This window comes from Mixophyes fleayi, chromosome 11 (genome assembly GCF_038048845.1).
Source record: "Mixophyes fleayi isolate aMixFle1 chromosome 11, aMixFle1.hap1, whole genome shotgun sequence".
Taxonomy (NCBI): Eukaryota; Metazoa; Chordata; class Amphibia; order Anura; family Limnodynastidae; genus Mixophyes; species Mixophyes fleayi.
In genome coordinates this window covers 94,280,211-94,305,485 of record NC_134412.1, presented here as the reverse complement: position 1 = coordinate 94,305,485, position 25,275 = coordinate 94,280,211, and the positions used below count along the sequence as shown (strand labels likewise).

The 25,275-nt window shown below is 43.6% G+C and overlaps 1 protein-coding gene across 2 annotated transcripts in view; it reads right to left on the bottom strand.

Moving 5' to 3' along the window:
• The window catches only part of ROBO4 (roundabout guidance receptor 4), a 70,088-nt gene that overhangs the window by 26,185 nt on the left and 18,628 nt on the right, over nucleotides 1-25,275 (bottom strand). For both annotated transcript variants that reach the window (XM_075190392.1, XM_075190393.1), the window contains exons 3-13: nucleotides 19,693-19,850; nucleotides 17,518-17,638; nucleotides 16,634-16,772; nucleotides 16,094-16,221; nucleotides 12,804-12,925; nucleotides 10,183-10,408; nucleotides 8,268-8,380; nucleotides 5,771-5,942; nucleotides 5,314-5,496; nucleotides 4,784-4,826; nucleotides 2,119-2,258 (exon numbers count right to left, since the gene is read on the bottom strand). In XM_075190392.1, coding sequence (XP_075046493.1) covers nucleotides 2,119-2,258; nucleotides 4,784-4,826; nucleotides 5,314-5,496; nucleotides 5,771-5,942; nucleotides 8,268-8,380; nucleotides 10,183-10,408; nucleotides 12,804-12,925; nucleotides 16,094-16,221; nucleotides 16,634-16,772; nucleotides 17,518-17,638; nucleotides 19,693-19,850 — 1,545 coding nt within the window. The remainder of the gene's footprint in view (nucleotides 1-2,118; nucleotides 2,259-4,783; nucleotides 4,827-5,313; nucleotides 5,497-5,770; nucleotides 5,943-8,267; nucleotides 8,381-10,182; nucleotides 10,409-12,803; nucleotides 12,926-16,093; nucleotides 16,222-16,633; nucleotides 16,773-17,517; nucleotides 17,639-19,692; nucleotides 19,851-25,275) is intronic.

The window sequence follows — 25,275 nt, the reverse complement described above, 5'->3', positions numbered from 1 at the left end:
CAATAATATCACACTGGGGTCATGTCTATAGATATGGTGTATCCTGATAGACCTGCAATAATATCACACTGAGGTCATATCTATACATTTGGTGTATCCTCAGATGTCTGCAATAATCTCACACTGGGGTCACGCCTATAGATCTGGCGTATCCTCTGAGATCTGCAATAATGTAACACTGATAGATGGCTGCTACTGATCTGGTGTATTCCACAATCAGACATAGCAATAATCTAACACACTGATCGGGTTTATTGATCTGACGTATACCAAGAGGTCAAGACTGAGGTCAACTCTATGGATCTGTTGCATCTTTTACAACTTAGTAAATGTTCTGCTCATGAAGATGCCATAGAGGGTGCAGAATTTAACAATATGGTTCCCACAAATATATATCTCATATAATAAGTGCAGATCGGAGAACCTATTTATTATACTTGCATAGAGAATATATGGAGGATGCTGTACAAGTAAAAACATTGCAACAATGTGTTTACAGGGAAACAATAGATTTGATGTTTCATTAGAATTAGAGAGAACAGCCCCCAAAATACAGAACTATTTCCCTACACCAGAGTGCCAGTCTGCCTCCTAGTGGTTGCATGCTCTCATTGCAGTTCTCTGTGTGTGCAGAACTTAAATTGGGATTTTAATTGAGGAATTTCAGATTTTCAACCACATCCACAGCTGACAAGGATACGCTATTAGAGACATAACTAAAATGCAGAAAATGATGTGTAAATGTAAGGCAGCTAATTACCAGGCGGACACAATATTACGCCACTAAAACATTCATGGCTTCTATTACCAGAGACAGTAAAAGTCGTAAGAAGTGAAGTAGATGGGAAGGAAGATTCAGCCGCTGAACTGGGATTTTCTGGAACAAACCCAAGGAGAGATGTATAGATCCGAAGGAGGAAAACCTCTCACCTCAATTAAAGATTTTGCAGTGCAAGCACTAACAAGGCTATAAAACGCTCTATGTGCGAGTACTAATTACCGCGCTGGCAGAGACGGGTATTGGGCTCTGCAGCGGGCAGGACATAATTTACATGTCTATTATAAAGAAATCTCCTTCTTAATACTGTGCAGACTCTGTTCAGAGAGCCACAATATTTCCACTTAAATCTACAGTGAACAGGAATGACGGAATTATAATGACGACATTCTAAACCTTATATTACATTACGCTGCGTTTTATAACACTGTCCACTGACCCCCACCGTGACCCCTTCACACCATCAGCACTGTATAAATGTGCACTGTATACTTCCAATATCACCGGGATTCCCGATAGCGGAAGAATCCCGATGGTGGACCTTATATGGAGATGGGCGGAGCTTTGACAAAAGTGGGTGGATCAGAGTGGAATTTGGGCGTGTCAGGGATGGGGCACATTCTGTCCTGACTTTATATGTATAAATGTTGGGCGATAAGGATAAGGTCAGGACATAATATTTCCAGCATTGAGGATTCCGTGTCCATCATACTATAACGCAGACGCACAAGTTTACAATAATCTGAGCTATAGGTCAGTTTGCTCGCTGAAATGTAATTATGATCACTATATTTGTGATCAGTGTAATGTCTTACTGATACATTGTCATGAGAAAGACGAGAATGAAGGCGAGGAGCTGTAAGTATTGTTCAGAGAAGCGCATGAACAAAGGCAAAGTATATTTTCTTTGTTACTTTGGCATAAATCTGGAATGTCCTGCTGTGACCACCGTAGTGAAAGACGTTATTATCGATGAGGACCAGTGATGTCAGAGTTTGTCCAATATGAGAATCTCTTTCCCAGCTGTTTCTTCACATATTCCCACCACACATATGTATGAACTACAGGGCTATGCAGGAACTACAGCGCTATGTAGGCACTACAGCGCTATGGAGGAACTACAGCGCTATGGAGGAACTACAGCGCTATGTAGGCAATACAGCGCTATGGAGGAACTACAGCGCTATGTAGGCACTACAGCGCTATGTAGGCACTACAGCGCTATGTAGGCACTACAGGGCTATGGAGGAACTACAGCGCTATGGAGGAACTACAGCGCTATGGAGGAACTACAGGGCTATGGAGGAACTACAGCGCTATGGAGGAAATACAGCACTTACTGGATTTCTGGAAGTCGCCAGTGTCCTTGTTTTCCATCCACAGCAACTGGCTGTTCATGCTGGTTGTGCTGCTGTAATTCCTGGAACACGACGCAGATTTCCAGGTGTTCGAGAGCCAGGGCGAGTCGCTCGTGTCCATCCTGCGGGAATAAATGGATCATCATGTAAACCAGGGGGGGCACAAACCCTCCAGCCGCGCTCCCTACAGGCCAGGGCGTCTGGATATCTCACCGTGTAGTTAGCAGATCTATGCTCACAAAAAAATAGCAGATCCTTCAAATGCTGTGAGCCCCCAATGTACATCTGTTCAATGTCTTATTTACAGTGCGGGAGAGAAGAGGTTAATCTGTAGATGCACATTTACATCTCCAACAGCCCCCAGCACCTCCCCCTATCCAGGACCACCAGAGAGGGTGGGATGTTGTAATACTAGGAGGCAGAATCAATTTGGCGCAAGGAGACGCGATGAGTCACCAGAACAGTCCGCAGAGACAGAGTTTATACTAAAATCTCTGCTCATGATCCCTCATGTCCTATAGTCATGCAAGGGAAAATAAGCGGAGATTTCTGTACCGTATTAGCCGGCGAAATGCCCGGCTGGACATCCAGGCGGCGTCCGGCGACACCTCACGGCTAATTGAATCTCCCCTTCGATGTCAGAGAACAGTATCACCCAGCATTGATCCCTCAGCAGTCCAACACCCCAAGAAACAGTCTTACGTTGTAGATTTCCAGTTCAGTTAAACATTTCCACACACCCCTTTGACCCTCCGTAATAATGTATTCACATATTTACGTTTCTGCATTCAGTGCTGTACACCCCCAGGTCCCTGATTCATCCTGTCTGGGAATGGATTTGACGGGTCTGTTATTATAACACAGAGCACATTAAAGTACATTACATAGGCCGCAGAGCTGTACGGAAACAGCGGCCTGCAGACCTGTCAAACCTGTAACAATTCCTACCGGAATAGGGAGCACTGAATCACTGAAAAATTATGTAAAATTAAATATATATAAAAACTAAAAAAAAAATGTCTCTTATGGGAAATAATGTAAAGAGCAGGGGGCAGGAGGGAATTTCAATTTAGCAAATGACAGCTTTAAAGCAAATATGTCTAATGTGAATTGACGTTAACCATTTCTGACATTAGCCAAGTCATGCACACCATACAATGCAATATGTATTCTTATTACTTGCAGATTCAGTCACAAAGACATTTCCCTCTTGTGTTATGGTCATAATTAATATTGTTATCTGTGCAACCTGATTCTTATATGAGAATCTATTACAAGGAAGCGGGAGACTATCCTGCGGTGGCGTGTCATTTCAGTACCGGTGAGACGTGTCGCGCAGAGTACACGCTGCCATATATCTCCCTGGGCTGCAATTTATAGCTGGATGTGAAGGACGAACGCAAATGAGTCTTATTGAGCTGAGAACTTGCTGAAACATAATGATATTTTATAGCAGTTAATGGCGCTGCCACAAACCTATTTCCTAACTTATTTTTTTCTTCCATTGAATTACGTCCTGCCTTCATCTGACATGACACCGAATTCAATACAAAGTGCAGCCCGTGGTACTGTACAACGCAGCAGCTAAGGATCGTTCCTAATCACGTTATAAGGTGATGAAAGGTGGGTATCTTGCCGTTTTTCTACAGAAGGTGGGCGCTGAAGATCACATGACTAATATGCCATTGTGAACAGTCCCAAACCTGTGCCAAGATTGGATTTGTGGCATAGCGGGACTGGACTGATTGCTAGCCTCTGACACCAGCCGTGAATGTCAACTGCAGCGCTCTGGGATGTTTTAAAAATACATTTTTCCTTATATATTATTTTTATTTATAGGAATTTATTATGTATACTGTAAAAGCCTAATTAACTCTGAAAAAGAAACATTTTATTTCAGATTACTGTGATGGAGTCCTGCTGTGTTTAGTATCGGCTGCAACTTAAACTCAGTGTTCAGCTGTCATTAAACGCTCAGGATCCCCGCCGTCCCCTGCAGACCTACAGATTGGAAGAGGACCTGAACATGTGTTGTTTGGTGGTCCTGATGAAGATGGTCTCCCCATTGTTGTGGAATGACAAGGAAACCTCACCCTGGCTTCTCACTAAAGACCTGCACATCACAGGTGGAGGGTCTTCTAGTCCTTTAAAGTGGTTGTCAAATTCCGGACAACTCTCTTTCAAAGCTGCCACCACCATTTCAGCATGGAGGCCTGTATGCAGCTGTGGTCAGAGGAGTCGCAGCTCTAGCGTTACAGTCGTCTGCTTTATTTACTAACATTCAGGCTCTGCCAAGAATTGGCTGCTAAGAGAAGAGCGATTTTGCTTCATCTCCTGGGAATGACAGCTGCATTCAGGTAACGGCAGATGGACAACCCCTTAATTGTTGCGCGCCTCAAACGCCAGGACAGATAGAATAACCCTAGCAACACCCCTGTTGTGCATCTCTATCCAGAGATGGTTTCTAAATAATGACATTGATGTTCTATTTCTCCTCATTTCTTCCTGCTCGAGCCCCTGCTGACTATATATACAGCCCAGTACGTGATCTGACTGCGGCTCAGTCACATGACCACTGAACAGATTTAAATGACGGATCCATGAGATCGCTGGACGACAGACACGAATAAAACGGCTACTCTCCTACCTGTGTTTAATGATGGTATCTTCACTTGCAAATCTGTACAGGCCTGGAATAAAATGGAATAATTGCATTTAGGTCACACTCTACGGGCAGGAAGTAAATGATCACCAATATCTGCTCTGTTGGTTGAAATCTTCTAATATTTATCAGTAAATGCACAGATGTAGCGATAAAGGCTTGGCTCAATCAACATACAGAGGCCTTGCATACGGGAATCCTTCTAAAGCGACGTTTCACAACAAAACAAACATTTCTGTAAAATATTTCCCAGATTACACATTCATGAAGATCACTGATGGTCAGCCGGTGACCACCGGTATATAAGAAACGAGGTTGGAGGTTGTGGAAGCACGCACGCTGAATGGATCGCCATTCGTGTGTCCACTTTGAGGGCGGCTCTCTGTGGCCTTGTGTCAGTGATTTCACAGATAAATTTACTTATATTTATACTTATATTTATACTTATATATTTTTCAGGATGGATATTCTCACACAAAGCATGAATGTAATAATTTGAGGACACGGTATCTCACCGCTGTGCTTCTTGGCGCTGTAACGCTTTGAGTGTCGCTGACACAAGTAGACCACCGCCGCCATTAGCATCACCCACATGGCTCCTCCCACTGTAGCTATAAACGCCGGGTGTTTTATAACCTGAAGGATCAGATCCAGAGGAATCTTATCTTCCTGCGTTTCTTGTCTCACCTCCGGAGGTTCTACAGGACAGTAATGTAAGAGGAAGACTGAGGAAACGGATGAGGACATCGGAGAAGACATAAGAGTTTGGATGACATTTCTTGAACACGTTCACGGCATCCGCCTTTGGCCGACACCAGGAGTCTCTAACCACAAGATACAATTATTTACAGATGCAGGGTTGGGGCATACATGGACGGAGATTACACAGGGTCTGTCTGAGCCACTATCCCGCTCTCCCATACGAGACCCTCTCTATTTATAACATAAATCTATCATTGTGGGTAATCTCACCTATGAAGACGTATTTTGGATTACTTGGTCTTCCCATCCCGGCATCGTAGATGGCCGCCACCTGAACCTGGTACTTGATACCGGCGGACAACGTAGGAATCTCCAGGCTCCTGGTTCCTCCGTCCACTGTCCAGTTGGCTTCATCAAGGGTCTCATTTCCAAAACACCAAATCTGAGGAACAGATGGAGATAAAATTATATTATTAGAGAGGAACACAGACACCGGACAGGACCGTGACCTGACTATAAGTAGAAGCTCATTGGATTTTGTGAACGAGCAGGAGATCCATGAGTTTCTGTAGATCCCTCCAACATTCCTGCTGTGGGTTTACAATTATTTTCGGATTCCAACATGTGATAAAACCACCTCTTATTGGTTACCTGTGGAAGAAGCGTGTGGTGCGCATGACATTGTAGGTACCCTCTGTTGTAATGCTTCCATCCCTATCTGCGGCTCGAAAACTATGTGACAAACGTATTGTCAAGATGTATCGGATACAAGATATCACAACCATACAAAACAGGTCTCTGTACACAACTGTTCAACTCCTAGTCCTATATTAGGGTTAGTACTTCCTTAGACTGGCTTCCTTTGCGCATTTACATATATTCAAACCCCCCCTAAGCACAAATCTGGGATTCAGAACAATATAAACTGAGACACTACATTTATTTCATATATACACTAAACTATTACACATCATACACTTCAATGAACAAACCAATCTGACCATAGTTTTGATTCCACTATAAATTATCTGCCTATTAGAACATGGTTAATTAATGTGCGCAACACGATAAAAGTAATTAATTCCACCAACATGATTGCATGAGGCATAGTGCAATCTCCAGATACATAAACTGAGATAGGGGAGGTCAGGTTTGAAAAAGTGGAGATTTTGCCTATAGCAACCAATCAGATTCTAGCTGTGATTTATTTAGTGCTTTCTATAAAATGATAGCTAGAATCTGATTGGTTGCTATAGGCAACATTTCCACTTTTTCAAACCCGCAGTTTAGTAAATGTACCCATAAAGATATTTAATTCTAAGACGTACTGCTTAATATAAAGTGCAGCAGATGTAAAGTGACTGTATTATAATAAACAAAATTGGAAGCAGCTGTCACTCGGATCCGGCAAAGCATTCGGCCGTAACAGGATGACCGCCGTAGGGCGTTGTACACCTCCTAATGTGTGTGTTCTGGGCACACTCAGAGATCTCACCATCCACTTCACACATTTGTGCCGTCTCTGCCAGCCAGAGACAAAGCTTAGCGGTAGAGACAGACCGACGCGGCCAGAATACGCCAATCTACGCCAATGACCAGACCCAAGTGTTTACCGTAATAATATAAACTGAATCCCAGTTATTAACAACGTCTGCTCAAACCAATGACACTCTTCGTTAAGATCTTCTGGATGTTGATGTAAATTAAATATCAGGTTATTTGTAAACTGTAAAAGTCTCTTTTCCATATTACCGCCCAGTGCCATTATATGAATCCTATCCATCCCCTGTATTTGTAAGGTGGAAGGACCACATTTGTAGGTAAAATGACAAGAACCATAACAATTACAGATTTAGCTTTGGGTGGTATTTTACTTACAGGCAGCCAGTCACTAGTGCGCCTAATCACCTTGTTTACATAAACACTGGGGTTGTCAAGCCCCCTTTCCTCCTGATTAATGTGCATGAGAAATTAAAAGGGGGAGGGGCTCTGACAACCCTAAATAAGGCACACTTATTAGAGGGGATTGTCTGCTTGGGACTATTAGACACTTTGGGAGACCGGCTGGAGCGCAGGTCATATTTAGTTCTATGTACCTCTCTTAAACGTAAATTTGATTCAAACATGAACAAATCCTGTTATTTAAACGTCTGCTGAGTGATGAACCACAGTGTGGAATCTTTATCTTACACCTGAAGTACAACTTTGTCATGTCAACCTCATAGTATTGCTACAATGCAGCCGTTATCTCCCTGAAATAATCAGCTATATAGGGCTGGATGTGTTAGAGACTTTCAGGTGTCATTCATAATAGGAGAACACCTGATGAAGTGGCTCCGTGATCTGCCACCCAGTCACATCCATCCCTCCTGTGTGTCCGAGACGTTACCCAGCAGAGAATCAAATAATTTCCCGCTGCGTGAGCGTCTCTGCGTTCTGCTTCCAGACAAGTAAATGCTAATTTGTAATGAAAATTAAAATACAATTAATAAAAACTCCTCTGTCAGATGTGACTGACCGGAGCCACAGTCTGTTCCCGAGAAATTGTCATTTGCATTTGTAATAAATTCTGAATTTCAACACGATCCAAAGATCCCTAGTTCAGAGGTGAACATCACAGGGGAGCGTAGAGGGTTTTACATGGTATTGTCTGTTCATCAGAAGCAGAAGGAAGTGACTGCAGCTACGAGAGACATTAATGTTGTAGAAAACGATTAGATAACATGGTGCAAAGGATGGACAGGAAGTTTTTGCGGAAGGAACTCACTTTATAAGCTTTAATGTTCTCGTTTTGCGTCGGAGGCTCCCAGCTCACAATCACTGACCCGTTCCCACCGCCGGCCATGGTGACATTGACGTCCTGAGGAGCGTAGCCGGGAACTAGGAGAAGTGGTGACAAGGTTATCATTCATAAACCGGTTCATGGTAACAGTGATGTCATCATGATATTGCTCCGTAAACCTAAGCGCTGTGGTGGAAATCTAGACGCACTGGCACAAATCGAGGAGTGCGGCACCATCACAGAGAATTATGCATTGTGCCTCGGCTATTGTGCACTTTGTAAAGGAGGCACAGAATGACTGACAGCTTGGCAGTCTTGCTTTGCAGAAATGCACAGTGTGGATTGGTGGATTTACACATAGGATGTTGGGGTTTAGGTCACATAGAAGCACACTTAGATGACATTAATATCCTGTCTTTTTTTTAGAAAAATATAGGAGCTCGGATGGTAGCGTGTAATAAATGTTTGAGTTACCGACTTGATCTAAGTCACATCGACACGCAGGTCTGATCCGCTGCCTATCCCGAGCGCGCTCTGTGGCGGGGAAGCGCAATCGCCATCTGACACCCGCATTGTGTAAGAGATCTGTGCGGCTACAATGTAGCGGATACAGGTGGTTTGTATGAATCACACAATATCCGGCCGATTCTCTAATGTGATATTGATAATTCAGTATAGATTTTGGGCTACGCTGCAGTGTCTGTATTAAACACAGACACATAATTTAATGTACATAATATTATGTAGCCGAATGTATTTCCTAAACAAGCCGTGCAAGTAAAGGGACACTGGGACTGTGTTCATGCATCACATTTCTACATTCACATGATGTTTACCGTGATATTTCTTTTGTGCCACCTGCAAAAAAAATGAAGTTCGCAGGTGGAAATCAAATTTTGCATCCATCCCTGAACCGGGACCACCTCCACTGAACCGGGACCACCTCCACTGAACCGGGACCACCTCCCCCAATGCCCAAGTCTGCAGCTAATACGAATATCTTTTCCTGCAATGTGACATCTTATTATTGTACTTTCATGCACCTAACCGGTGATTAGCGAGGACTATCCCGATCCGCCAAGCTCCTGCCATCAGAGGGGGAACGTTGCTCCCTACAATCATACTAAACCATGTGCACAAATTATAAACAGAAGCAAAGAGCAAAATCAGGCGCTCGGCGTCACACAATTTGCGCTGCGCAGTCGCCGTTATGAAGGCCCAAAAACATGTATGCAGCTGAATTCATATAACCAGAGCTCCACCCGCAATGTCATTTATTGACGCATAGGTGCTCTCCTGCACTTTTATGAAATACATTTATTTTCCTTCTGTGCTTTCCAGCCAGGTATTTATTTAACTGTACGCAAATTGTTTATTGAGACAGGGCTGAGATTGAGGCAGAGCTTTCCTTTGGAATCTTATTATTTGTTTATGAATAGTTTTTTTTTTATATAGCGCCTACTTCTGATTCGGAAATAACATATAAATATTGAGGTACACGGTGGCACAGTGGTTAGCACTGCTGCCTCACAGCACCGGGGTCATGGGTTCCACTCCGACCCATCTGTGAGGAGTTTGTATGTGTTCTCCGTTGTTCGTGTGGGTTTCCGAAGCCAATTCAAATTGCAAGTAGGGTGCACTCATTTATCATTACCTCAGTGAGCCCTAACAGTGCAGGTTTTCCAGATCTCCTTTCTGGAGCACAGGTGTAGTCATTAGTGACTGATACAATGTAACAGATCCACAGGTGGTGTTATTATATCACTGGGCACCTGGAAAACCTGCCCTGTAGTGGTCCTGAGAACTGGGTTTGGGAAACTCTGCCCTAGAATAAATGATATGAATGGCTCCTTGTTACATTAAACACATACAGATATAATGCACGTAGACACCCAGTTACCTCCATCAGGAACATGGACGTGTTTGATGTTACTGTCCGCGCCGTAGATTGTCCGCCCGTACGGTCGTACTTTAAACTCGTATCTCTGTCCTCTGCCCAAGGCTGGAATCACGATACTGTTCTCGTTGATCGGGACCAGGTGCCACTTCACCCAATCAGAACTGGCGGGTGTATGAGGGCGATAGAACACGGCGTAGCCCTCGGTGTATCGCGAGGCTGAGGACACCTGGGTGACAGAACAATGTCAGAGAACTTACACCAGGCTCAACCGTTGTAGAAAACATTGTTTACTGACAATTTTACGAACATTTGCTGACAACCACAGTTTTATATTGATGCAGATCTTACATAGTATGTCAATGGAAAAAGAATTTAAAAGATCAGTAATGTAGAAGACAAAGGGGTCTCACTAATTGGAAGTAGGGGGTCCACGAGACAGCTCAGGCCTGAATGCCTAAAACAAAACAACCATTATGGGGTTGTGTTCAAACGAAGTTACAGGTCGGGCAGTTCCTGTTGTCCTGTAAGATGATTATCTTTAAATACATATGTGTCGTATTGTTATTGTATCATCCATCAAAACAATTTACTTTTGCCAAAACTTTCTTATGAATGGTTTTACTTTCCATTAGGAACATAACACAACTTAAATTATATTGACATATTTTGACATTAAATTATATTGAATCATAAGGATCGTAAATGCCGATATGTGTCGTATTTCCTTTAAACTCGCTTTGTGCATTCCCAGAAACGGACTATACATTGCTGACTGCACACACATGTTCTAGCTGTATACACAGCCGTCGTCACTAGTAACCAGCACTTACACCTGCCCTGTAGCTGCTGATACAGACACATGTTCTAGCTGTATACACAGCCGTCGTCACTAGTAACCAGCACTTACACCTGACCTGTAGCTGCTGATACAGACACATGTTCTAGCTGTATACACAGCCGTCATCACTAGTAATCAGCACTTACACCTGACCTGTAGCTGCTGATACAGACACATGTTCTAGCTGTATACACAGCCGTCATCACTAGTAATCACCACTTACACCTGACCTGTAGCTGCTGATACAGACACATGTTCTAGCTGTATACACAGCCGTCATCACTAGTAATCAGCACTTACACCTGCCCTGTAGCTGCTGATACAGACACATGTTCTAGCTGTATACACAGCCGTCATCACTAGTAATCAGCACTTACACCTGACCTGTAGCTGCTGATACAGACACATGTTCTAGCTGTATACACAGCCGTCATCACTAGTAATCAGCACTTACACCTGACCTGTAGCTGCTGATACAAACACATGTTCTAGCTGTATACACAGCCGTCGTCACTAGTAACCAGCACTTACACCTGACCTGTAGCTGCTGATACAGACACATGTTCTAGCTGTATACACAGCCGTCGTCACTAGTAACCAGCACTTACACCTGACCTGTAGCTGCTGATACAGACACATGTTCTAGCTGTATACACAGCCGTCGTCACTAGTAACCAGCACTTACACCTGACCTGTAGCTGCTGATACAGACACATGTTCTAGCTGTATACACAGCCGTCATCACTAGTAACCAGCACTTACACCTGACCTGTAGCTGCTGATACAGACACATGTTCTAGCTGTATACACAGCCGTCATCACTAGTAATCAGCACTTACACCTGACCTGTAGCTGGTGATACAGACACATGTTCTAGCTGTATACACAGCCATCATCACTAGTAATCACCACTTACACCTGACCTGTAGCTGCTGATACAAACACATGTTCTAGCTGTATACACAGCCGTCATCACTAGTAACCAGCACTTACACCTGCCCTGTAGCTGCTGATACAGACACATGTTCTAGCTGTATACACAGCCGTCATCACTAGTAATCAGCACTTACACCTGACCTGTAGCTGCTGATACAGACACATGTTCTAGCTGTATACACAGCCGTCGTCACTAGTAACCAGCACTTACACCTGACCTGTAGCTGCTGATACAGACACATGTTCTAGCTGTATACACAGCCGTCATCACTAGTAATCAGCACTTACACCCGACCTGTAGCTGCTGATACAAACACATGTTCTAGCTGTATACACAGCCGTCGTCACTAGTAACCAGCACTTACACCTGACCTGTAGCTTGAGCGAGTGATACAACAGAAAATCACATACCTTAGAGATGCCCAGAGCTGACTCAGGTGCTGCTGAGTGTGCTCAATGTTGACACGACCTTACTGTACACTGACTACGTGGATACACCCAATGCCCTCCCCGTAACGCCCCAGTATATATAGTAAGCTGTCGTAAGGGTCCTTTGTGCTTGAAGATGAATTGGACGTTGCTGCGTTCACAGGCTACGTCCGGTTCTAGGCACACGCAGAGCGATTTTATACAAAATACGCAACGTATCAGCATTTACGTTCCATAATGAATCAGATCCAACGGGGGTAATTTAGAGTTAGACACAAGTGTATTGGAATTTTGCGTATTAAGTGCATGTCCAGCTGACCATCTGGGAGCCCACTACTCATCCAGAAGAGCGACATAGGTCTCTGACATCCACAGTAGAGATGTACAGAGGAGAATGTGGCCTCATGGACTGTCTTACCCGCCACTGGACTCTGACCGATGACGAGTTCTGTACTACGACGGCGTCCAGGTAGACGCGGACATTGGATAGTTCTTCAATGATCTCCTTCTGTCTGTCCCGCTGACCGGTATCCAGAGGATCTACGACAATAACACATTCACTGGTAGAATGAACTGTCTCGTATGTATCTCTGACAGGTGTCGGCATCCCTAAAGAAAATCTCGCCCACTAATTCCAAAATACATAAGTCAGTCATAAGCCCAGAAGATCTTACTGTGAGGGGTTGTGAATGCCGTAGTCAGTGTCGTTTCCTAAATTAGTAATTGTGCCTGAGAATGTCATGTTTCCATATCCAGTGCCCTATAGTTATATCTGGGAATGATCAATAGTGCAAACAAAAAAAGTAACAAAATCTAATTTTACTATCGTCATCTCAGCATATCTAAGGCTAGATTTACTAAACGGCGGGTTTGAAAAAGTGGAGATGTTGCCTATAGCAACCAATCAGATTCTAGCTGTCATTTTGTAGAATGTACTAAATAAATGACAGAGAGAATCTGATTGGTTGCTATAGGTAACATCTCCACTTTTTCAAACCCGCCTTTTAGTAAATCTAGCCGCTAGAATTGCCATATCCCACAATATGAATATATATTCCCTACCATGTGCTGCAACAGCTTTTCACATAGGAAGTCTAACATGCATAGGAAAAATACTTCCCGAATTAAATGCAACTTACATCACCTATATGTTCCTAAAACATGGACCTATATATGTGTGAGCAGTGATTAATGTGACGCCAGGAGAAGACTACACATACGTGTCCCCGGCTACATGGCCTGGCGGCTGATATCTGACATGGACACGTACATAGATGGCCAGATCTGATGGCGTGACGTTAGCGAGGGTGAGGGTGATTAGCACAAACACGGGCAGGAGCGCACATTGTCCGAGCACATCTACCAATTGTCCCATTCAACAACCGATGGCCCTCTGTCCGATCAGACGGGATCAGAGGCCTTTTTATGTCCAGATAGGTTTCCTTTTGTGTCCAGACAGACCCCCAAATCTCAGCCTGCGTGGGCACCTACAGGGAGATTTGCAAGATACATTCTCTAAACATAATATGCAAATAAGGTCCTCACAAGGAGAAGGGGCTTCTGGGTAATATACATTGCATTGGTAAGACGTCAGGGGCTCACTCCAGTAACTCAGAATCCCCTCTTCCCTAATCACAGAACCTCCCAGTTAGTGTGTATATTAAATGTACTAAAATACATTGAGCCTGAGTCATTAGGGCAGTGTTGGCTAACCTGTGCCTCTCCAGGTGTTGTAAAACTACAAGTCCCAACATGCTTTGCCAATATATAGCAGCTTATTGCTGGAAGGGTATGCTGGGACTTGTAGTTTCACAACACCTGGAGTGTCACAGGTAAGCCAACACTGCATTAGGGAGTAAGACAAAAAAAGGAGTAAAAATTCTCCTGTACAAACCATGTTACAATACAAGGGGTGCAAATTAGTTTATTATTTTGCACATAAGTTAAATACTGACTGTTTTTTCATGTAGCACACAAATACTGGATAGCTTATTGTGACACTGAAATATAAAGTTGATCTAGGACATGTCCTACCCCAACTATAAGTCTGTCCCCACATTTTACATTTACCTCCCCCTCCATAGTTTTGCCAAGATGCAAAGTTACTCCTTCATTTTTGATTGGCTCTCCTTAATGAACCAGACCACTTGTCTGCAGCCTAGGACACATTCCCATGGACATCTCCATATGTTATCATGAACATTGGCCTCAACAAAATGACCGTCGTCACTTTTCTCTCTAGTGTATTATTTATACAGTTGTGTATCTAGTGCTCTGTGTCTGTGTGACAGAAAATACAGAAAGTAAATGTCCTGTTATCACTGCAGTCTGATGTACAGCGATGGGTGAGTCACTGTAACACTGAGTTTAATAGTTTTTAATTTTAATTGTGTGTGAGAGGATTAATATTAGTTTTGTAGAGTAATAGTAATGTGGTTAGATGGTCAGATGTATATAAAGCAGTGATCACATTAATGTACAGATTACTTTATGCCTCATTCTTTTTTATGTAACATTTTATTACATTTATGTACATTGTACTGTTCTAATTTTAGTTTTCATATGTAAATATAGCACTAATGCCTAATTTCTGCTTTGTATGTAATTCTGAATTGTTTTCGTTATGCTGAATGTATAGGCACTGCACAGTACCACTTCTATTTATGTCATTTGCATGCTGTCCATATATACATGCACAGTACCATTTCTATGTAGGTCATTTTCTATGCTGTTCATAAATACATGCACAGTACCACTTCTATTTATGTCATTTGCATGCTGTCCATATATACATGCACAGTACCACTTCTCTGTATGTCATTTGCATGCTGTCCATATATACATGCACAGTACCACTTCTGTTTAAGTCAGTGTTGGCTAACCTGTGACACTCCAGATGTTGTGAAACTACAAGTCCCAGCATACCCTTCCAGCAATAAGCTGCTTTATATTGGGAAAGCATGCTGGGACTTGTAGTTTCACAATACCTGGAGTGTCACAGGTTAGCCAACACTGCTTTAGGTCATACTTGCCAACTCTCCCGGACTCCTGGGAGAGCAGGCAAGTCTCCCGCATCCCGCAAATCCCTGGCCAAAATAATGCGATTTGCGGTGAATTGCAGCATTTTGGCCCCGCCCCACGACAAAACGTCATTTCCATCGCGGAGGGTGGGTCCAAAATGCCGCGATTGACCGGCCCCGCCCTCTAGTCACGCCCCTCTCCCGTACTGCACTACCTGAAAGTAGGCAAGTATGCTTCATGTCATTCTCACGCTGTACGTTTGGGAAAATCTCCCCTGCTGATTCACCACCTAAAGTCTTGGAGCCCTGGCAGTGGCCATGTTTTTTGTTTGTTTGTTTTTTAATTAATGTTAAACTTACAATATAAAAAATTTCCTGATCAGGGTCAAAAACTGTGAATAAAACCGACAAGTGGAAACAGCGGAGGAAACGCCTCTCAGTAGCGGTTTCCGCACCAGTTATTAGATTACGTTTTAAGTCTCTGTTGTCGGATTATTGCAGTAAGTTTGTTTTTCATTGTTTTTGCTTTGTTCCAAAGTCAAACATTTGGTAACCCCACCCCCCCCTACAAACCCTGGGTTTGCTCCGGACGTCTAATCTCTTTGGGTAATGATAGTAGATTACTCGGAGGGCATCAGTCACCCACAGGAAAACACAGAGCGGGTACAACTTGCAGTGTTATATTCACCTTCTACCAGCAGCTGGGCTGTAACGGAGACGGCGTCCACCTGGTTCCTGGCCGTGCACAAATATCTCCCCGAATCCTGGATCGTTACTCGCTGAAGACTTAACGTGTTCTCATTGGTGATCGCATACCTGCCAGAGAGTGACGCTGGTTAAACCGACCAATCACTGCGTCCTGACTGCCAGACCCTGACCCGGGGAGCTGACACTCATTCCGTAGTTACCTATATTTTAAAGTGATTTCCAAAGACGTCATGCAGTCACTGCACTACAATTCCCAGCATGTCGCCTTTACTGGACTTAACTACTTTGATCCTTTTTAAATATTCCACTTATATGCATATTGATTTATAAAGCCCAGATAATAAGAATAAATGTGAGAATAGAATCTAACATGCAGAAAAAGAGGGATTTTATTGTGCATTTGGTCAATATTGAAAAACAGGGAGATCTTGAGGCACAAAATCGGAAACCATTGGCAACTACGTATTTTAGTGTATAATGACTTGTATACATTATAATAGTTAGCTGTAGTTACACCTACCTCCCAGTGGGGAGCGCTCCCTGCTCTTTGCTCCATTGTACAACAGGTCTGGGGAACCCCTGCGCTCCGCAGGTGAACTGGACCGTGCTTCCAGACTTCGTCACCACGTCGGCCGGCTTACTGGTGAACTGGGGGGGTTCTAGGGAACAGGCAGAGTACAACGTCTTTAAGGGCCGCCCTATGTTTACACGTCTGTCTGCTGCAGTGTGCAGGGCCATCTTAACAACATTATGGGCCCCGGGCAAAGCAGTGCACCGGGGCCCATATATATATATATATATATATATATATATATATATATATATATATATATATATATATATATATATACAGATATAGATATATAGAAATAGAGATATAGATAGATAGATAGATAGATGTACCTGCTCAGTGACCCTTGAAGAGTATTTTTGCAGGGGTTTTTTTTTTTGCAGTATTATTTATTCTAATTAAGAGTCCTGCCTATGGGGCCCCCTTGCCCGTGGGGCCTCGGGCACCTGCCCATCGTGCCCAATGGAAAAGATGGCCCTGGCAGTGTGACCCTCTCATGAGACCAGGCGTGTAACATACCTCCCAACTGTCCCGATTTTGCTGGGACATCCCAATTCCAAAGGGGCGTGGCTTAACTGAAAAGTGGGTGGTGTTATACAAAAAATGTGCCCATTTGTGGGTGGAGTTTGAATGGGGTGGGGCTTATATTGTCCCACTTTCAGGATTCTAAATGTTGAGGTGTGGTTTAACGCTTTCATCCCCGCGGCGGTAGAACATTTGATAGTGACAATACAGTTCTTGCATCGTGACAATGAGACGATAACCAGCTCTCCAGTCTGTACAATGGAATAAAGACTTTATTAAATGTGTAAAGGAATGAAAAGCTGTCTCACCCAACACGGAGATGTGCGCAGCGCGGCTCGTCTTCTCTCCGGCCTGATTGGCGGCAACACAAATGTACACCCCTGAATCTGTCCTCAGTGCGCGGGCGATGGAGAGCTTACCAGCGGCAAACTGAGGGTTAATGAGAAATCAATCAATAAATAGCTTTCTGTATAGAGGAGACACTAAAAGTAATCTATTCAATGTGTATGACTTTGGTGCTTATATTGGCGTGAATGCACCTGTTGGTAAGAGCATGAATCAGCTAGACAAGATGGAGGCATGTGCGGCAGTGCTAAAGACGCGGCTTCTGATTGGCGGATCAGGAGCGCAGGCCGGATGTATGAAGACACTTAGTGACAATGACACATGCAAAAGCGAGAATGGTTCAAGATTATTTAAATCAGATCAGTGCCGGATAAGGGGGATTTAGGGGGGGTCGCTGTGCTTAGTGGGGGGCCACGGGGCATTTTGCTACCTACAAAAAGACTCATTTCACAGGTTCTCAGGAATTGTCTCAGGTGCCCTTTGTACAGAAAAGCGCATTATAACCAATGCAATAAAACGTTCACACACAATGCCGGTCTCTCCCGTTACACTTGTGATTAATCTACTCCAGAAGCCAGGCCAAGTCCCGCAGTTTTATAAGAGCAAAATGGAAACGTTTAAATGAATGAAGGAGATTATGCTAAAGTGGAACCAGATTGGACTTTGAAGTCCGGTTTTCATTCTCTCCCCATTTCCAGATCCAGCAGACATAGGACTTATATTCTGGGGGCTGTTCCCGAAACCCAGATGTGGGTGGTCACCTATCAATATGCTAAGCAGAAGATCTCTGAGCGGCCGTGTGTTTTGCAGGAAGACAAGGGGTCGATTTATCTAACTTTAATATAAGGAAAAGTGGAGGTGTTGCCCATAGCAACCAATCAGATTCTACCTATCATGTATCTAGTACATTCTAGAACACCTAGGGGTAAATGTATCAAGCTGCGGGTTTGAGAAAGTGGAGATGTTGCCTATAGCAACCAATCAGATTCTAGCTGTCATTTTGTAGAATGTACTAAATAATTGATAACTAGAAGTTTTCCTGCTATAATACCACCAGCCCTGGCCGACATAATCTAGTGTTGGTACTGGTAATTTTGGGGGGACCACATACTCTTTGTCCGTCCAATTTTGCCAGTACCAGCCGAGGCCGGCAGCAATTGGGCTGGTTATGCTTTTTTGGAGGGGCACATTTAAATATTAATTTTGATTTTCCGACCTCGGGGCCCATTACATATAATAGGCTTTAAGTGTAACTTAGACGCACCTTTAGATACATGCGGCTCTGAAGCAACGCTTATGTTGTACCACTCTACATAAAGCCACAAGTGTGCTACATAAATATCATTAACAGGAATACAACGGTTTAATGAAGATGTGACTTCTGTATTACATCATTTCATTACGTCTGCTCATTATAGAACATTCATATTGTTTTAATTAAATCAGAGGAAGATTAATGAGCACAGTCTCGTAATATAATGAAATCCAGGTACAAATGCATCATTGGCTTTAATTACCTAATTACATTATTTGGGTTAAATGAGCCCAGCTTTAATAATACAGAAATGAGGAAAGAACCATATTCAGGGATACAAAGTTGGGGTGTTCTGTTATTAATTTCCTCCGCTAAGGAAGGAATCTCCGCAGATATCATATACGTTAGCGCCACCTAGTGTCACACAGGAAATCTGTCTACAGTAGGGAAAGAACCCTGAGAATAAGACGGTGTGACGAAAAATGTTAATCTGTTATTTTACTACTAAATTTGCGTGTGGGAAAACTTGTAAAAATGAACAAAATTAAAAATAGATAAATTGGATTTAAATATTCAAAAGAATAAAGCATTGTTTAGTGAGTTCAATCTGTTAATGCCAAGATGGCGGTGAGAAAACAGGTATCGCTTTTGTTGTTTTAACTTGTTCCGCCATGATACTCTGTAAATAGTATTTGACATTTATAGTAAAACAAAAAAACAAAGCTTATCGCCAGTGAGGACTCCTTTTCACCCTTTGATAAATCAGTCCATAAAAGTGTGATAAGTAGTTTGCACCTGGAGAGCCAGGTGTTGTATAGGTGTTGTATATTATAGTAGTTGTAGAAATGACACAGTAACAGTGTAATTAATGCATGGGCTGTACCGTGTAATGGCTGCTATTCCGGTCCAGGGCCACTCCGTCCTTCTTCCATGTCACCACTGGCTCCGGGTGCCCTTTGGGCGGGGAACACTCGATCACCAGCTGTTTGCCGGTGGCCGCCACCTTATCGGAGGGCTCATGGCGGAATTCTTCTTTTAGGACTGGAACACAATAATAGCAGATGATGGGAGTGAATATTACATAACGTAGACATGGTTGGGGGGGTGTCATTCACAGGAACCATAAACAGTGAGCGGGGTACCAGCGGGTTACAGGGCTCTGAGACGTTACTGCTCCCGTCTATTCTGTGCACCAGCTGACATGGGGCTGTACCTTCTACATAATGAGTACGGGGAAGGGGGGCCTGAGTAGACTCGGGGATGGGTCTGTGGTTGGGACGAGCCACAGAGGGTTTTTCAAAACACAAATTTGACTTTTACACCTGTAGACTGTGCTAGGTACAAAGCAGAACCAGAAATCAGGCACAAACCATTTATTCGTTAACGTACCTTGGCTGTTTAACCTCTCGCAGACTGGAGGGTTTCTGCCCTTTCATGACTAAGATCGAATTCCAATTTTTATGATCTGTCACTTTGACTTTAAAAAAAAAGCATTTCTTACTTATTAGTCCACTAAAACAAATATTATATTGTTTTTTCTTTTGGGACAGATAGCACTTTTTTATGGTAGTATATTAAAAAAAACCTCATGATACTTCCTGTAATTACTTTAATGCAGCAAATGCAGCCAGAGACATTTATCAGAAGACAGCAACACCAAATATGTGTGAAAGTGGTGGGACTGCAAGGTGCCAAAGACACCATGGTTCCAGCGTCAGTGCGTCAGGGAATTGTGTGTGACCACCATTAAGGCAATAGGCACGTGATGAAATTTCTCCAAGGACAAGGTTATAACTACTTACAGCAACACTGCCACAGCACTAAGGAAAAGGGGTTCCTACGGGCATACTGGATTTTCAGATGACCGATACGGGAGCTCTACACTTAAGGTGACTGTTTGCTGTATCGGTAACGTGTTACTTTGTTGCTGTGTTCTGTGCTACTGTTATATAAACAAAAGGAAGATCTGAAATGTGGGAAAGTAGGGGTGCTCATGTCACATGACCCCTAATAGACAGCAACGGACAGCAATCGAGAAGGGGGCTTGGAGTTATCTAATTTTTCCCATGAACCCAGTTGGCGAGGGCAGGACTTGTATCATTTTTTCCTGTCTGTTAATAATGATAATACTTTGGCTCTGGACAGTATCTATGTTGCTTCCTGCTTGCTACGCCACTCTGTGTCCTCTCTGGCTTACACACGGTCATCTGTCTGTCCTGCAGGACGTCTATACACAGCACAGTCTCACACTCTGCAGCGTTGCTCTTGGTGCTATAGGACAGGTATGGACACAATCGTGTAGAACACAGTGATTATCAGTACAGGGATCTTGTGGATCTCCTCCCAGGATCACAGGTGTGTCAGACTGTGTGATCAGTAATTACTCCTCCTGAGCTCATGGGAGTAGTTGCCAAGTTCATGTTAGTGAGGCCCTGGTGTAAAGTGCCGGGGCTTGTAGGAAATTGATAGACTGCTCAGTGTGTATAGGAACTGAGAGAGGGACACTCTATAAATATATAGAAGATACCACAAGAATGAGGCAGCAGCAGTAATATATAATACAGGTATGGCAAGAGGGATCCTGTGGAGTGTCCACCCCATGTAATGAATCTAGGTCATTCCACCAAGTAGGTTACTTGTCCTCTGGATGACTCCATATTAACATGACACAGAGAACTGATGGACCCAGGAACTTGTCACATCACATATAGTATCATACAGCAGCGCAGTCTTTCATTGTGAATGGTGAAGTAACTGCGGTTTTAAATGGCTTTAGGCTCTGATTCCGCACTGAATATAGACAGCCAGGGAGGCCGTGTACACAGTGCTAGTGATTACAGCCTGGTCCAAGCGGTTCTGAAGATGGAACATGATGTCACATGGGTATAAAGATACATGTTGCCCGCTGGAATACCTAGATCAGTGATGGGCAACAGGCAGCCCTCCGAGCCCTCAACTACGGCCCCCAGCAGGTGAAATGAGATGTGTGTGTGTGTGTGTGTGATATATATGTGGATATCATACATCTTTATAATACAGTACGTGAAGAGAAAGCGCAGAATCAGAGAGCAGGATGTCAGACAATATCACACAGTCCCTTCCTGCTTCCTCCCCTCTCTGAGAGCTCAATCTCTCTGCTTCCGGACCCACACCTGGACTGGGATCCCCCGGGGAATGTCTGTATAGATGGGACATAGCTGGGGAATGACTGATTGTCAGATATACTGGAGGAGAGTTAAATGCTCACACTGAGGTTCGCCATCTATAATTAAGAACAAGGAGCAGGGTCTCCCAAACCTAGAGGCACCAGACCCCAATTCAGGCTTATATCTTACAACATAGTATGGGTTTGTAAAGACCCCTTGACATAAGATATGGGGTCATAAACAAGTGAAATAATCCTGACACCAAAGAGATAGGGGTAAGAACAGTAGCCCCCAGCATGCACTTTTCAGTGTCAAAAATAAGCCACTTATGGGGCACGTTAAAGATACTTTTTTAATGCTACAAAAGCAGAGAAATCGGATACAAAGGTTCTAGAGGTCAACTCTCTTAGTAACAGCGGAGATCAGGCAGTGGCTCTAGACCTCAGGTCTCGCCATAACAGCAGAGATCAGGCAGTGGCTCTAGACCTCAGGTCTCTCTATAACAGCGGAGATAAGACAGTGGCTCTAGACCTGAGGTCTCTCCATAACAGCAGAGATCAGGCAGTGGCTCTAGACCTCAGGTCTCTACAACAGCGGAGATCAGGCAGTGGCTCTAGACCTCAGGTCTCGCCATAACAGCAGAGATCAGGCAGTGGCTCTAGACCTCAGGTCTCTCTATAACAGCGGAGATAAGACAGTGGCTCTAGACCTGAGGTCTCTCCATAACAGCAGAGATCAGGCAGTGGCTCTAGACCTCAGGTCTCTACAACAGCGGAGATCAGGCAGTGGCTCTAGACCTCAGGTCTCGCCATAACAGCAGAGATCAGGCAGTGGCTCTAGACCTCAGGTCTCTCTATAACAGCGGAGATAAGACAGTGGCTCTAGACCTGAGGTCTCTCCATAACAGCAGAGATCAGGCAGTGGCTCTAGACCTCAGGTCTCTACAACAGCGGAGATCAGGCAGTGGCTCTAGACCTCAGGTCTCGCCATAACAGCAGAGATCAGGCAGTGGCTCTAGACCTCAGGTCTCTCTATAACAGCGGAGATAAGACAGTGGCTCTAGACCTGAGGTCTCTCCATAACAGCAGAGATCAGGCAGTGGCTCTGGAGCTCAGGTCTCTTCATAACAGCAGAGATCAGACAGTGGCTCTAAGACTTTCACCTGCTGCATCAGATCTCTTCTGCATTGTACAGAGCCAACCAGAAAAAATGCTAAGTTTAAAAGTTGAAAAACGTGTCAATTTGAAATTTTTAGTAAAATTGCACAAAACACCAAATGAATGTTTTCAATGCTTACTACGGCCTATGGGAATGACTGCCTGTCTCGTGCGCGTGTGTCTGAGTGACACAAAAGATTTAGCGAGGGAAGTGATAATGTGGAAGATGATGAACGCCCTGGACGACCTTACACTTTAAGAACCGAAGAAAATGTAGGAAAAATCAGTCAGATTGTTGGAAAAGACCGCCGACTCAGTGTTCGATGATAGCTGAATCCGTGAACATTGACAAAGACACCGTATGGAAAATTTTGCGTGAGGAACTTAACATGACGAAAGTTTGTGCAAAGATGGTCCCAAGGGTTCTCACACCAGAGCAGGCAGAACGTTGCAAGGAATGTTGTGTTGATATTCTGCAGCAACTTGACACAGATCCAAACCGGTTTCATAAAGTAATCAATTGTGATGAGCCCTGGATCTTCCAGTATAATCCTGAAACCAAAAGACAGTCAATGCACTGGAAAACACCGTCATCACCAAGAATGAAAAAAGCTTGTCAAAGCAAATCAAAATTCAAAGCAATGCTCATTGGTTTTTTTCGATATCAAGGGTGTCATTTTGGAAGAATGGGTTCCAGAAGGCACAACAGTTAATCAGCATTATTATAAGGACATTTTGCAAAAGCTGAGTCAGAAAGAAACGGCTGCAACTGTGGAAAAATGGTTTCTTCCTTCACCAGGACAATGCGCTGCTCACACAGCACTTTCTGTGAAGCAGTGTTTGACCGACAAACACATTACTACTTGAACATCCTCCATATTCGCCCCATTTAGCAGCTTGCGATTTTTATCTTTTCCAAAAAGTTAAATCAGTGCTTAAAGGGGCACATTGTGAGTCAGTTGATGCTGTAAAGAAGAAAACAGCAAATATGCTGAAACAAGTGACAGACATTGATTTGCTCCATGACTTCCACCAGTGGAAAACAAGACCACAGCCATGTATTAGTGCAAATGGGGAGTAGATTGAAGGGGACAAACATTACATTTGTAATACTAATAGATAAAGGTGGGTCTCGTTATTTAATAGACATACCTCGTATCTCTATTGTAGATCACTGTATATTTAGAATATAATGTATGTGTTACTGATACTGTTTGTATGGAAGTTTTTTTTGATTTATGCATTTAGTTTAATGTATAAAACACAAGCTGTCTGATGGCTGCGGGCACAGTTTTCCCATGTCTGTTCATGCAGTCATGTAACTTAGTGAATATATATGAAAGGAGAGAGGAGGGGGTTGGGAGCGGTCCCCTAAAATAGGGATTGTCTTGCCTAAATCTGGATAGTTTAGATATTATACAGTTAGTGGCAGTCGTACCTGCGCCCTGGTCTACTTGTATCGCAATCACGTTTGTCATGTTTTGTACACATGCACAATATAAAATTGTGTATTTTACGCAAATAAAACAGACCCTACATGAGCCTTGCAGAGTTTAAGCAGATAAATAGGTGCAAATTTAAAAAGCAGACGTATCTATGCTGCCCCAGCGCCGCGCGGGGCCTACGTCTCGCTAGTCCTACAAACCGGCTTGTATGCTTGTGGTTTCCTCATTAGAAATGGTTGTATTCTTTACACTGAGCGCCAGCGGAAGAACAGGCACTGCGCTCTGACACTTTTATGCCTTTCCCATCGTGTTACATGTGATAATGGAGCCCGCCGCCCTCCTCCATATGAATATTTATAAACACCGACCCCTGGGAGCAGCCTATATAGAAATCCCGTGGGAGCCAAGAAGGAAAATTGTAAACTTGACAACTAACCAAGTGTTAATTAAAGACTCTGCCTTTATGTTTGTCAGGAATCAATTACATTGCTAATTAATCAGCTCGTTAGTTGTTGTTCTCCATATTACTCCCAGAGTATACACAGAAATCCCGGCAATGGGGAAGAGAATGGATCAGTGTAACTTTGTGTCCCGCACAATCACAGCGGTTGTTGTGTTGGTCTTACACACTGGAGCGGGAGGTGGTGAAATGGTTAAGTCTTAACGCTCATCTGCATTGTGTAGGCTGCAGATTGTGAAACATTTTCATGGTTGTTGT